At 37.1% G+C, this 15847-nt stretch overlaps 1 protein-coding gene across 1 annotated transcript; it reads right to left on the reverse strand.

Moving 5' to 3' along the window:
• Positions 1-14101: 14101 nt before the first annotated feature.
• OR5P3 (olfactory receptor family 5 subfamily P member 3) lies at positions 14102-15014 on the reverse strand. The gene is given in 3 exon segments (XM_024118722.2): positions 14102-14169; positions 14172-14396; positions 14399-15014. Coding segments are annotated over 3 exon segments (891 nt in total). The 5' UTR covers positions 14997-15014.
• Positions 15015-15847: the final 833 nt, after the last annotated feature.

Here is a 15847-nt window from a genome sequence, read left to right on the forward strand (position 1 = left end):
TAAACTACATTCACTCAAATCTGATCATTTCCTAATGTAATTATGTTTTCAAATTGGAGTAATATAGAACAAAATAGTATTCGTTTCAACATAATATACAGGTGAATAAAGTTCCAGCTTAAAAAGTTAAGAAGTGTACCCAGGTTCGCTCAGCAAGTTGCCTGGTTGAAACTCATCTCCAAGTTTTCTGGCTTTGTATTCTCAACTTTGCCCAAAAGCCTCTGGTTGCCTGTAAGCCTAAGCCTTCAGAACAATAAACAAAGGAAGTCTTTCCAAGATATTTACAAACAGTAAGTCCCCAAAGCACCTTAAATGTAGTGAATTTTACAGTATAATCCTTATTGGCTGAGTACCAGTTTAATATCGTTGAAAGACCATGTGAGTTTCTGGTCTTATGGGTGGAAGAATGAGGAATCATGGTAACTTGAATTATGCCTATTTATACACTAAGTAGACTATAGAAACAGGTTAATTCAGCTAAGGTTACTTGCTAGCTGACTGCTGGATAGCATCTGCCCTGTTTCTCCTGGCTTGTGAGAACAGATACAACTTTAGAGAGTAAAGTGTTCTCAAATGGTTATTGAAAATCGGGACAACTGATTAACTCACAAAAGCCAAATATCTTACCTTTAAAAATGAGAATTCATTCATCTTACAGTAGTAAATTCAAAGTCATTGCTGTAATATAACAGCTGTGCTATTTTGTTTGCCTTTGAGGATAAATCTCTGAAGATTCTTGAGATTCAAATGCACCAGGAGTCATTATCACATTCTGAAGTGAATATTGAGCAGTGCACCTCACACAAATATAACTAATCTTTAAGGATTCTGTCAATTCTCAAGGGACCAGTTTCTTTTTTTTTCTAGTTGTTTGTGCACTTCCATTTGATAATTATTGGAAGTATAATATAATAAATTATCTCATAGCTAAACATTTGTTCTGTTTAATACATCAGGTTAAGGACTACACTACAAATATAAAATGGTAGAAGAATGTGCGATCAAGATAGCAGATTAGGAGGACCCTGAGCTCACCTCCCACAAACACATCAAAATTACAAATATATATATAGCAACGTTCTCTGAGAATAACCTGAAAACTAGACAAATGACTCTTCTACAACCAGAGAAAGAACCACATGGAGTCTAATAGCAGAGGAGAAGTGATCGAGTTGGGACCCACACCCTCAGTGGGCAACCCAGAGGAGGAGAATATCACAGGCTCAGGCATACTCCTTAAGAAGAGAGAGGTTTCAGCCCCACATTGGGCACCCGAACCCTGGGGTCAAGCACCAGGAAGATAAGCCCCATTTCCTGGTTTTGAAAACCAGTGGGGCTTACCAGAAGGCTGGAGGAAACTGAGACTCTGCTCTTGAAAAGCACACTCACAGACTTGCTTGTTCTCAATATCAGTGCAGAGGCAGAAGATTGAAAAGTTCCTGGTGCTCTGGCTAACCTGTTGGATTGCCCCAGAACACCCCACCCCAGCCTTCACCAGTCGCCAGCTGCAGCCTCTCTGCCAAAGCCCCACCAAGGTGTGACTGCCAGCATGTCTCAAGACTAGCTGCAGCTTGCTCCAGGCTGTAGTTCAAGCCCCTCTGGCTCCAGCCATACCCCCACCAAGGCAGCAACTGCCATCATGCCACAGGAGAATCCACAGTTTACACCAGGCTTTTACTCTAGCCACTCTGTCTCCAGCCCTAATCCCCACCAAGGTGGTGGCTGCCAGCTCAAACCAGAAGTCATGACCCTTGCTCATTTCAGATCTAGATCTCCCACCAAAGCCACTGAGCACACACAGACTGCAAAGGGATGCTCCCCCACAAGCACACACCTTCAAGACCAGGATAGGTAACTGTTTCACCTAATTTCATAGACAAAGAGAGAAAGTCAGACAAAATGAGAAGACAGAGGAATATGCTCCAAATGAGAGAATGAGATAACACACCAGAAAAGAAACGTAATGAAATGCAGATAAGTAACTTACCTGATAAAGAGTTCAAAGCAATGGTTATTAAAATACTCACTGAACTTAGAAAAGAATAGGGGAACATAGTGAGAATTTCAACAAAGGACTAGAAAATATAAAAAGAACTGTTGAGAGTTGAAGAATACAATAACTGAAATGAAAAATACACTAGAAGGAATTAATGGCAGATTAGGTGATACGGAACACATAAGCAACCTGGAAGACAGAATGGTTGAAATCAGCCAATCAGAACAAAAAAAGAAAAAAATTTTTTAATGAGCATAGTTTAAGGGACCCATGAGACAACATCAAGTTTACTAACATTATAGGGGTCTCAGAAGGAGAAGAGAGAGGAAAAGGGCTAGAAAAACATATTTGATAAAATAATGGCTAAAATTTTCTTTAATCTGAAGAAGGAAAAAGATATTTAGGGCCAGGAAGTACAGAAAGTTTCAAGGAAGATGAACCCAAAGAGATCCACACCAAGACATATCATAATTAAAATGGCAAAAGTTAAAGATAAAAAGAAAAATTTTAAATTAGTGAGAGAAAAAGAGAGTCACATAAAAGGGGATCCCCCTAATGCTGTCAGCTGATTTTTCAGCAGAAACAGTGCAGTCCAGAAGGAAGTGGCATGATACATTTAAAGTGCTGAAAGGAAAAAACCTACAACAAAGGATACTCTACCTGGCAAGCTTCAGAATTGAAGAAGAGATAAAGAATTTCCCAGACAAGGAAAAACTAGAAACACACACACACACACACACACACACACAAAACTAGAAACACTCATCATTGTTAAACCAGCCTTACAAGAACTGTTAAAGGGTCTTCTTTAAGTGAAAAAGAAATGACTATAACAAGAAATAAGAAAATATATGAAGGAAAAAAATCTCACTGGTAAAGGTAAATGTATTAGTAAAAGCAGTGGATCAGCCACTTGAAAAAAGCTAGTGCAAAAGTTAAAAGACAAAAATTGTATAACTACAATGAACAGTTAAGAAGTACACATAATGATGTAAAATATGACATCAAAAACATAAAATGTGGGGTTGGGAGTAAAAAATGTGGAGCTTTGAGAATGTGCTTGAATGTAAACAACTATAGTTTAAAACAAAGGGATATATTATGTCAATATATATGAACCTCATTGTAACCACAAATCAAAAACCTACAATATATACACACAAAAAAACAAAGAAAATGGAACTCAAGCATAACACTAAAGAAAACTGTCAAACTGCAAAGGAAGAGGCTAAAAGAATAATAAAAGAACAGAGAAGGCTACAAAAGCAACCAGAAAACAATGAACAATGTGGCAGTAAGTACATACTTATCAATAATCACTTTAAATGTAAATGGACTAAATGCTCCAATTAAAAGACATATGGGGACTTCCCTGGTGGTCCAGTGGTTAAGACTCCATGCTTCCACTGCAGGGGTTGCAGGTTCAATCCCTGGTCAGGGAACTAAGATCCTGCATGCCTCACAGTGGAGCAAAAAATAAATAAATAAATAAAGACATATGTTTGTTGAATGGATAAAAAAATAAGACCCACCTATATACTGCCTGCAAGAGACACTTTAGAGCTGAAGACAAACAAAGGTTGAAAGTGAAAGGATGGAAAAAGATAGTCTATGCAAATAAAAATGAAAAAAAAACTGGGGAGCAATACTTATATCAGACAAAATAGACTTTAAAATAAAGTCCATAGCAAAAGACAAAGATACAACATTCATAAACATATATGTACCTAATATAGGAACACCTAAACATACAAAGCAAGTATTAAGAGACATGACATAAAGAAAGAAGTTGACAGTCATACAGTAGTAGTAGAGGACTTTAATACCCCACTTACATCAATGGATAGATCATCCAGACAGAAAATCAATCAGAAAAGAGTGGCCAAATGATAGGCTGGATCAGATGGACTTGATAGATACCTACAGAACATTTCATCCAAAAATAGCATTCTTCTTAAGTGCACATGGAACTTTCTCCAGAATAGATCACATGCTAGGCTACAAAACAAGTCTCAATAGTTTAGAAGACTGAAATCATATCAAGCATCTTTTCCAACAATGATACTATGAGATTAGAAATCAACTAAAAGAACAAAACTGCAAAAAACATGAACAAGTGAAGGTTAAACAACATACTACTGAAAAACCAATGGGTCAATGAAGAATCAAAGAGGACATCAAAAAATATCCTGAGACAACTGAAAATAGAAACACAACTTTCCAAAATCTATGGGACACAGTAAAAGCAGTTCTAAGAGGGAATTCATAGCGATACAGGCATACTTCAAGAAACAAAACAAAAACTCAAATGAACAACCTAACTTTCTGCCTAAAGAAATTAGAAAAAGCAGAAGAAACAAAGCTCAAAGTCAACGGAAGGAAGGAAACAATTGGAAATAAATAAAATAGAGACAAAAAACAGAAAAGATCAATGAAACTAAGAGGTGGTTTTTTGAAAAGATAAACTAAATTGATAAACCTTTAGCCAGGCTCATCAAGAAACAAAAGGGCCAAAATAAATAAAATTGGATTTGAAAAAGAAGTTACAACCAATATTACAGAAATACAATCATAATAGAATACTACAAACATTTATACACCCAAAATTGGACAACCTAGGAGAAATGGATAAATTCCTAGAAACATACAATCTTCTAAGAGTGAATCAGGAAGAAACAGAAAATCCAAAAAGAATGATTACTAGTAATGAAATTGAATCAGTAATAAAAAAAACTCCCAACAATCGAACATCCAGGACCAGACAACTTAAAAGAGGAATTCTACTAAACATTTAATGAAGAGTTAACACCAATCTTACTCAAACTATTCCAAAAAATTGAAAAGGGAACATTTCTAAATTCATTCTACAAGGCCAAGATTGCCCTGACACCAAAACCAGACAATGATATTACAAAGAAAGAAAATGACAGGCCAATATCTCTGATGAAGATAGATGCAAAAATTCACAACAAAATATTAGCAAAATGAATTCAACAATACATAAAAAGGGTCATGCTTCACGATCAAGTAGGATTTATCCAGGGATGCAAGATTGGCTATCTGCAAATCAAACAACGTAATACACCACATTAACAAAATGAAGGATAAAAATCACACGATCGTCTCAGATGTAGAAAAAGCATTTGACAAGACTCAACATCCATTCATGATTAAAACTCCCAACAAATTTGTTATAGAGGGAACATACCTAAACACATAAAGGCCATTTATGACAAACCCACAGCTAACATCATACTCAGGAGCAAGACAGTGATGCCCACTCTTGCCACTTCTATTTAACATAGCATTAGAAGTCCTAGTCACAGCAATCTGACAAGAAAAAAAGGGGGAGAGGCATCCAACTTGGAAGGGGAAGAAGTAAAACACTCACTGTTTTCAGATGACATGATACTCTATATAGAAAATCCTAAAGACTCTGCCAAAAAAACTATTAGAACTAATAAATAAATTCAATAAAGTTGCAGGATACAAAATTAATTTACAGAAATCTGTTATTTTATAAACTTATAATGAACTACCAGAAAGAGAAATCAAGAAAACAATCCAATTTACAATTGCATCAAAAAGAATAAAATACCTGGAATAAACTTAACCAAGGAAGTGAAAGATCTATAGTCTGAAAACTAAAAGACACGGATGAAGGAAAGTGAAGACAACACAAATTAATGGAAAGATATCCCATGTTTATGTACTGCAAGACATTTGGAAAATCCTCTACTCATTTTTTAAGAGGATTGTTTCTGGAGGGTCTTTCTGTTTGTCTGTTTGTTATTGATTTGTATGAGGTATTTATATATTTTGGATATTAACCCCTTATCAAATATATGGTTTGCAAATATTTTTTTTCCATTTTGTAGGTTGCCTTTTCACTTGTTGTTTCTTTTACTGTGCAGAAGATTTTTAGTTTGATGTAGTCTCATTTGTTGATTTTTGCTTTTGTTGCTTATGCTTTTGGTGTCATATCCAAAAAATCACCACCAAGACCAGTGTTAAGAAGTTTATTCCCTATGTTTTATTGTAGGAGTTTTACAGTTTCAGGTTTTATGTTTATGTCTTTAATCCACTTTAAGTTAATTTTCTGAGTGGTATAAATTAGGGGTCCAATTTCACTTTTCTGTTTGTGATTATCCAGTTTTCCTAACATAATTTGTTGAAGAGATCATCCTTTCCCCATTGCATCTTTTTGGCTCCCTTGTCAAATATTAGTTTACGGTATATATGGGGGTTTACTGCTGGGCTCTCTATTCTATTCCATTGGTCTATGTGTCTGTTTTTATGCCAGTACCATACTGTTTCAATTACTATAGATTTGTAGTGTAGTTTGAAATCAGGAAGTGTGATGCATCAGCTTTGTTATTCTTTCTCAGGATTGCTATAGAGAATGAGATAGTTTTCTTTATTTCATTTTCAGATATTTTGTTGTTAGTGTATAGAAATACAGCTGATTTCTGTATGTTGATTTTATATCCAGCAACTATACTAAATCCATTGATTAGTTCTAACAGTGTTTTTGTTATTTTTTTAAGGATTTTCTGTATATAAGATCATATAATCTGCAAATGACAATTTTACTTATTCCTTTCTGATTTGGATGCCTTTTATTTCTTTGTACTGCTTAACTGCTCTAGCTAGGGCTTCCAGTACCATGTTAAATATGAGTGGTGAGAGTGGGCGCCCTTGTCCTATACCTGATTTTAGAGGGAAAGCTTTCAATCTTTCACTGTTGAGTATAATGTTAGTTGTGTGTTTGCCGAATATAGCCTTTATTATGTTGAGGTATATTCTTTCTATACCCAATTTATTGAGGGTTTTTTTTTTAATCATGAGAGGATGTTGCATTTTTGTTTTTGTTTTTTTTTGCGGTACGCGGGCCTCTCACTGTTGTGGCCTCTCCCGTTGCGGAGTGCAGACTCCGGACGCGCAGGCTCAGCAGCCATGGCTCACAGGCCCAGCCGCTCCGCGGCATGTGGGATCTTCCAGGACTGGGGCACGAACCCGTGTCCCCTGCATCGGCAGGTGGACTCTCAACCACTGCGCCACCATGGAAGCCCGGATGTTGCGTTTTGTCAAATGCTTATTCTGAGTCTACTGAGATGATTATACGATAATTATTTTTCATTCTATTAATGTGGTGTATCACATTTATTAATTTGCCTATGTTGAAACATCCTTGCATTCCAGGGATAACTCCCACTTGTGCAGGATGTATGACCTTTTAATGCATTGTGGAATTCAATTTGCTAATATTTTTTGAGAATTTTTGCACCTATGTTCATCAGGGATATTGGTCTAAGTTTTATTTTCTTTCAGTGTCCTTATCTGGCTTTGGTATCAGAGTAAAGCTGACCTCATAAAATGAATTTGAAAGTGTTCCCTCCTCTTCATTTTTGGAGGAAGAGTTTGAAAAAGATCGGCATTAAATCGCCTTTAAATATTCGGTAGAATTCACAAATGAAGTCATCTGGTCCTGGGCTTTTCTTTGTTGGCAGGCTTTTTATTACTGATTCAATCTCCTTACACTTGTTTTTGGTCTATTCAGATTTAATATGTCTCCCTGATTCAGTCTTAGCATGTTGGGCTTTTCTAGGAATTTATCCATTTCTTCCAGGTTATCCAATTTGTTGGCATATAATTGTTTCTAGTAAGTCTCTCATGATCCTATGTATTTCTGAGGTAGCAGTTATAATGTTTCCCCTTTAATTTCTGATTTTATTTGATCCTTCTCTCCTTTTTCTTATTTGGTCTAGCTAAAGGTTTGTCAACTTTGTTTATCTTTTTGTAAAATCAGCTCTTAGTTCTGTTAATATTTTGTATTGCTTTCCTGTTCTCTATTTCATTTATTTCCAGTCTGATCTTTGTTATTTCCTTTATTCTATTAACTTTTGGTTTAGTTTGCTCTTCTTTTGCTAGTTCCTTGAGGTTTAATGTTAAGTTTTTTATTTGAGAGCGTTCTATTTTCTTTCTTTTTTAAATTTTCTTTATTGGGGTATAGTTGTTTTACAATGTTGTGTTAGTTTCTACTGTACAGCAAAGAGAAGTAGAGTTCCCTGTGCTATACAGCAGGTTCTTATTAGTTATCTATTTTATAGAGAGCTTTCTATTTTCTTAAAAATGCATATATTGCTGTAAAATTTCCTCTCAGAACTGCTTTTGCAGTATCCCATTGGTTTGGGTGGGTTGTGTTTCTATTTTCATTTTTTATGAGATTTTAAAATTTCTCTTTGAATTTCTTCTTTGAGCCATTGTTTGTTCTGGAGTATGTTATTTCGTTTCCATATGCTTATAGATTTTCTAGCTTTCCTCTTGTTAATTTCTAGTTTTACATCATTGTAGTCAGAAAAGATACTTGGTATGATCAGTCTTCCTAAATTTGCTGGGAATTGTTTTGTGGCCCGCCAAATTATCTATCCTGGAAAATATTCTGTGTGCATTTGAGAAGAATGTTATTCTGCTACTGTAGGATGGAATATTCTACATATGTCTGTTAGTCTATATATGTCTGTTTTGTCTAACATGGTTCAAGTCCAATGTTTCCTTGTTGATTTTCTGTCTGAATGAATGATCCATCCATTGCTTAAGTGGAGTATTGGTCTTGTACTAGTATTGTATGGTTGTCTATTTCTCCCTTCAGATCGGTTAGTATTTGCTTAATATATTTAGGTGCTCCAATGCTGGATACATATATACTTATGATTGTTATATCTTCTTGATGAATTGACCCCATTATCACTATATAATGACTTTGTCTCTTGTTACCATTTTGGCTTGAAGTCTATTTTGTCTGATATAAGCATAGCTACCCCTGCTTCTTCTTGCACGGAATATCTTTTTTCATCCCTTCACTTTGAGCCTATGTGTGTCCTTAAATCTGTAATGTCTCTTATAGGCAGCATACAGTTGGCTCTTGTTTTTTTTCTATCCATCTAGTCACTCTGTGCCTTTAATTGGCGAATTCAATCCATTTACATTTAGAGCAATTATTGATACATAAGGACTTAGTAATGCCATCTTATTAATTGTTTACTGGCAGTCTTGTAGTTCAGTTATTACTTTTTTCCTTTGTTTCTGCTTACACTTATAAATGGGTGGTTTTCCATGGTGGTATGCTCTATTCCCCCTTTCTTTATCTTTTGTGAACCTACTCTAGGTTTCTGCTTTTTAGGTTATCATGAGGCTTAATAAAACATCTTATAGATATAACAATCCTTTTTAAGCTGTTAGCAACTTAAATTTTTTCACATACATAAGCTCCACCATTTATTCCCTCCTTTTTTGATGTTACAGTTTACCTCTTTTTATATTGTGTATTCACTAACAAATTATAGTGCTATATTTATTATTTTTTTACAAATAAAATGATTTTATTCCTAAGGAAAAGTGACACATTCTTTGTTGGGCACAGGTACCAATAGAACAGAAATGTAGAAGCTTATAATAGATCTCACCTGTAAATAGTTATATCTTTATAGGTGAATTCCATTATAATAATGTCATACATAAGAATATATTTAGCATACGCTTGTTTGATAACAAGGAAAGATCCAGTTTCAGCAACACTGCGGCTTAAAGCTTGCTACAGTGAGGTGCTTTACTACTGAATGAATGTCTGCATGCATGTGTAGTGCTCATCCACCACGGGCATCCCTATAGGATGATGCAGATCTGCTCTTCCACTAGAAAATATCCCAAATATCCAAATATTTAGGTCTTTTCTCTTAGGTCAGTTTCCCTTGAAAGGAATTTTCCAATCTCTTACCAGGGTGTTAGGCAGAGGCCTGGCTTCCAGAAACCCAGGAGCCAATCAAGAGAATGGGGTTGGTGGTAGTACTATATTTATTTATTTATTTTATTTATTTATTTATTTTAAATTTTTTGCAGTACACGGGCCTCTCACTGCTGTGGCCTCTCCCATTGCGGAGCACAGGCTCCGGACGTGCAGGCTCAGCGGCCATGGCTCACGGGCCCAGCCACTCCGCAGCATGTGGGATCTTCCCGGACCGGGGCACGAACTCGTGTTCCCTGCAACGGCAGGCGGACTCTCAACCACTGCGCCACCAGGGAAGCCCTATATTTATTTTTAATACTCTTTTCCTTTAACCTTTATCCTATAGTTGAATGGTTAACACACTATCATATTACAGAGTTAGAGTTTTCTAAATATGACTGTATATTTACCTTTGTATATTTTCATATGTTTTCATGTCATTGGTTAATACTTTTTCATTTTAGCTTGAAGAACTCCTTTTGGCATTACTTGCAAGGCACATCTAGTGATTATGAACTCGTTCACCTTCTGTTTGGGAAATCGTCTCTCCTTCGTTTCTTTCTTTTTTTTAAATAAACTTTTAATCTCAGAACAGTTGTTTTTGGCTGTGTGGGTCTTTGTTACTGCACGCAGGCTTTCTCTAGTTGCTGCGAGCAGGCGCTACTCTTTGTTGCGGTGCACGGGCTTCTCATTGAGGTGGCTTCTCTTTGTTGCAGAGCACAGGCTCAGGCACGTGGGCTTCAGTAGTTGTGGCACGCGGGCTCAGTTGTTGTGGCTTGCGGGCTCTAGAGCGCAGGCTCAGTAGTGTGGTGCGGCGGGTTTAGTTGCTCCACGGCATGTGGAATCTTACCAGACCAGGGCCCGAACCCGTGTCCCTTGCATTGACAGGCAGATTCTTAACCACTGCGCCACCAGGGAAGTCCCTCTCCTTCCTTTCTGAAGGATAACTTCAGTGGATAGAGTATTCTTGACTGGCAATTTTTTCAACACCTTGAATATATCGTTCCATTCTCTCCTGGACTGTACGGTTTCTGCCGAGAAATCTATTGGAATGAAGGTTCCTTTGTAGGTTACAATCTTTTTTCTCTGACTGTTTTTAGCATTCTCTTCTTATCTTTGATTTGTGACAGTTTCATTATAATATGCCTTGGACAAGGTCTTTTTGCATTGAGATAATAGGGTGATCTATTAGCTTTGTCAACTTGGATGTCCACGTCTCTCCTCAGATTTGGGAAGTTCTTAGCTAACCTTCTGCCCTCTTCTCCCTCTGTTCTCCTTCTGGAACACCAATTATTTTAATATTTGTACATTTGATGACATCCCAAAGATCATATAGTCTTTCTTTGTTCTTTTTCATGCTCTTTTCTTTCTTCTCCTCTGAATGGGTTATTTCAAAGTTCTATTATCTAGATCACTTATTCTATCTCTCATTTGGCCTAATCTACTACAGATGCCCTCTATAGTATTTTTCATTTCATTTATTGCATTCTTCAGCTCCAGGATTTCTGTTGGATTCTTTTTATTATTTCTATCTCTTTGTTAAATTTCTCATCTTTTCATATATTTTCCTTCTGTGTTTTCTCGTAGCTTGTTGAGTTTCCCCAAAACAGCTATTCTGAATTCTTTGTCACACTGCAATATTTTGTGCCATTGAGTTCAGTTACTGGAGGATTATTGTTATCTTTTGGTGATGGTATATTTTCTTGATTCTTCACATTCCTTGTAAATTTACGTGATAGTTTTTTGCATTTGAAGTAGCAGACATCCCCTCACAACTTTATTATTTGCCTTTAAGTGGGGTATAGTCTTCATTGGTCCTATTATATCTGGGATTTTTCCCTGACCTTGTATGGACACACCTGCTCCCAGAGGCTGATGGGTGGACTTCTTGCTGAATTACAGTCAGCTTAATTACATCCCTTTAATGCCCTTTAACATTCTTATCTGCTTCTCTTCTGATCTTTTCCCTCCCCTGCCCATCATGAAGGTCCTGCCTCAGTAACACTTTTTTAAATGGGCTTCTCCAGCAGTGTCTTGAAATGCCAGGGGACCCAAGCACTCACTCACTGCTATCCTTTTCCTATGCAGGAGAGGACACTGCCTGCTAGTTCTGCCCCAGGCAGTGTTTCCTTGGGGAAGCAATGGCACTGGCAAAGTTACAGTCTTCACTGCATCCAAACTCATGCTTTATTATTACTATTATTATTATTATTATTATTTTGCTCCAACAGCATGCTGGAATCACTTCTCTGGAAGGTTGAATTTCTACAAATTCTCTCTGATCCATAGGTTTCTGCCCAAGTATGCACTCTCCAGGTTTTCCTTGGCCAGGGCCAAGGAACTGGGGCAGGTTCACTGGTTCCTGCTGATTTTGAGGCCCATACTAAGTTCTTTCTGCCTATTACTAGATGCACAGGTGGGCAAGACTCCTCCTGGATCCCTTAGTGTATGGTCTGGATCCCACAATTCCCACTGAGGCACTTCTGTTCATGTATGGATGCCTAATTAATTGTTTAAAAGGGGGAACAGAAAGGAGAGATGTCTCACACTGCCATGAAGTTAATCTCACTCTGGACTTAATATTGTGGACAGTAGAATCATTGCTGATGATGAAATAGAAAGATCACATGATATAATTATATTAAGATTAATCTGGTATTTATATTATTAAAGGAAAAATGATATCCTTAAAAATATTATCCCTTTTTATTAAAAAATATCCACTCAGAATAAAACAACTGGGAGAAAAAACACAAAGAATACAAATAATTTTAAATTCTATAAGTGAAACCGTCTGGCTTAAAGAGAGAGTTTTCAGGGCTAATACAGAAGTTCCAGTGAAATTATGTGCAAGAAATCTGAGAATTTCAGTATCAGAGGCAATAGGACCAGGAGGGAAAGAAATGGTTTAACATACATTACAGAAGTATGTAGCACATATTTGATAAAATTGAAATAACCTTTAAAAAAGGAACCTTACTGTGGAGAAAAGGGAACCCTCTTGCACTGCTGGTGGGAATGTAAATTGATACAGCCACTATGGAGAACAGTATGGAGGTTCCTTAAAAAACTAAACATAGAACTACCATACGACCCAGCAATCCCACTACTGGGCATATACCCTGAGAAAACCATAATTCAAAAAGAGTCATGTACCAAAATGTTCATTGCAGCTCTATTTACGATAGCCAGGACATGGAAGCAACCTAAGTGTCCATCAACAGATGAATGGATAAAGAAGATGTGGCACATATATACGATGGAATATTAGCCACAAAAAGAAATGAAACGGAGTTATTTGTAATGAGGTGGATAGACCTGGAGTCTGTCATACAGAGTGAAGTAAATCAGAAGGAGAAAAACAAATACCGTATGCTAACACATATATATGGAATCTAAGAAAAAAAAATGTCATGAAGAGATTAGTGGGAGAGGGGTGGATAGGGAGGGTGGGAGGGAGGGAGACGCAAGAGGGAAGAGATATGGGAACATATGTATATGTATAACTGATTCACTTTGTTGTAAAGGAGAAACTAACACACTATTGTAAAACAGTTATACTCCAATAAAGATGTTAAAAAAAAATAAATAAAAAATAAAAAAATAAAAACAAAACAAAACAAAAAAAGGAACCTTACTTTTTTGATCTAGAAAGGAGCCAGGTCATGCCAATTAGCCCCCAATAGTCTTTCTTCTGGAAACTCTTGAACATATTTCGTAGAATAGATCCCTGAAAGGATAGAGCTAAGATAAATGGAGCTTTCAGATATCCTCTGATTTGGCTTGCTGAGGCTCACCTGCAGAGGTATTGTGGGAGGAATCCTGTTTCTCAGCCTCAGACCACAAAGCAGCAGAAGCTTTACAACTACCAGCATCACTGATTTCAATCCTTAGATTATCTGTACATCATGGACACCATCTCTGTCAGATGACAAGATCATGGACGGCAACACTACTCTTTGTTTCCCACTCAAGGAGTTTCAGGTGCTTCCAGCAGTTATTTCCGAAGACTGCATTCAAAGAGCATAGAACTTATTTGAAAAGATTTGTACTTGTAGATGCAAGAAATGGTGGGTAAAGTGAGAATAAAATTTTTTTTGCTAATATTCCTATCTTGGTGAATGTACATTTATTTTTTTACACTGAAAATTTTCTTGAGAATAACAAGAAATGAAATTTGTGAGTCTAGAATACTATGAATATACACTGAAATTTACTTAGTACATTATTTATTCATCTGCAGGAGAGGTCTTCATTACACAGTGCTTATTATTAAAAATCAGATTACTTTAGAAGGACTACCAATGTGTTCTAGCCATTCATTTTCTCATGGTCTCTTTAACCTCCTTGTTCCTGAGACTGTACATGAGGGGGTTCAACAGGGGATCACAGACACCACTTTGTTTTGTTCAGCTGAGTAGCTGGACTTGGGCATCACATAAATGAAGGTAATGGTCCCACAGAACAGAGTGACTGCTGTGAGGTGGGAGGTGCAAGTGGAGAAGGCTTTATGCTGCCCCTCAGTAGAGCACATCTTCAGGATTGAGAAAAGGATGCAGATGTAAGAGAAAGCGATGATAAACACAGTAACTACAATGATGGAGCCAGAAGAATGGCTGGAATTATTTCAGAAGTAAAATCATGAGAAGAAGAAAGCTTCAGAAGTGGTGAATAATCACAGAAAAAGTGATTGACTTTATTTGGTCCACAGAAGGACAGGCTTAACAAACAGCCAGTAAATGTCCAAGCATTCACACACCCACCTTAATAGGAAGCCCCCACTAAGAGAATGCAAACTCTGGGGGACATGTGGGTGGAGTAGAGCAGGGGCAAGCAGATGGCCACATGGCAGTCATAGGCCATGGCAGCCAGCAAGAAGCACTCAGTCGTCCCAAATGTGACTGCAGAACAGAGCTGAGCGACACAACCAGCAACACGGATAGAGGTTCCTTCCCTGAGGAAGCCCATGAGCATGACAGGTATGAATGATGAGGAGTATCCAATGTCTACAAAGGCCAAATGGCAGAGGAAAAAGTACTTTGGGGTATGAAGCTGAGGGCTGCTTCTGATTAACATGATTATGCTGACATTGCCCATTAAGGTGACCACGTGGATTCCTAGAAACACAATAAATAAAATGGCACGAACTGTAGTATCCTCTGCTAACCCCAAAATAATGAACTCTGTTACAGTTGTGTAGTTTCCAGTCCCCATTTATACTGAGAATGACATCCACTGAAAGAAAAACAAGTGGATATTAGAATAGAAGAAAATAGTATAATCTGCATACTTAGTTTTACAATAGCTATATAATAACAAAATCCCAACATACACACTCACATGTAAATATCTGGGGAAAATATTTTCACACACAATACCTTGTGTAAGACTTGAGAATATAAATGTGCATTGATAGAAGGCCAGGAATACTCAGAAAAATCTTTTTTTTTCAACTTAACACATTCAAGTCACATTTGCCTTATATAATTAGTTTAGGTGGTCTGTAAGGAATAGACTCACATGAGCACATCCTAGAGACAGCCACTAGATGGTATGAGGGACCCAGTAACTATCTTCTAAGCCAAAGACATGGTGAAAGGGAGCAGAAATGTCAGAATGGGCCAGCTCCCATGGAAAAGAACAACTGTTTAAAATGATATCTGAGGTATCATTTCTTGTATGAAAGAGGCTGAGCAGTCATATGAATCCTGAATTTAAACAGGTATCATAGTTAGAGGAAAGATGAACCAATATCCAGGAAGTTTGAAAAGAGGCAGAGTGTAGAAAAAGGTGCTCAAATCATGAACAAGTTAACCTGGAGAGACTGCAGTTTGGAAAAAGAGATGGCATCATCTTAGGATCAAGCTGTCTGATTCATAATAGTGAGCCAACTCGGGAAAGGAAACCAGACACATTGATCAGGTTACTCCTGAAAGACTCCAGAGGTGCGTGTGAATAGCCCCTGTCTGAGAAAAATCACACCTTTAGGTCAGCTTCTGGAAAGCTCTTTCCCATATCAACTTGTTTGAGAAAAAGCAAGAAAAGCATGAGAAAAAAAAAAAAAA

Source organism: Physeter macrocephalus, chromosome 16 (genome assembly GCF_002837175.3).
Source record: "Physeter macrocephalus isolate SW-GA chromosome 16, ASM283717v5, whole genome shotgun sequence".
In the NCBI taxonomy this organism is placed as follows: Eukaryota; Metazoa; Chordata; class Mammalia; order Artiodactyla; family Physeteridae; genus Physeter; species Physeter macrocephalus.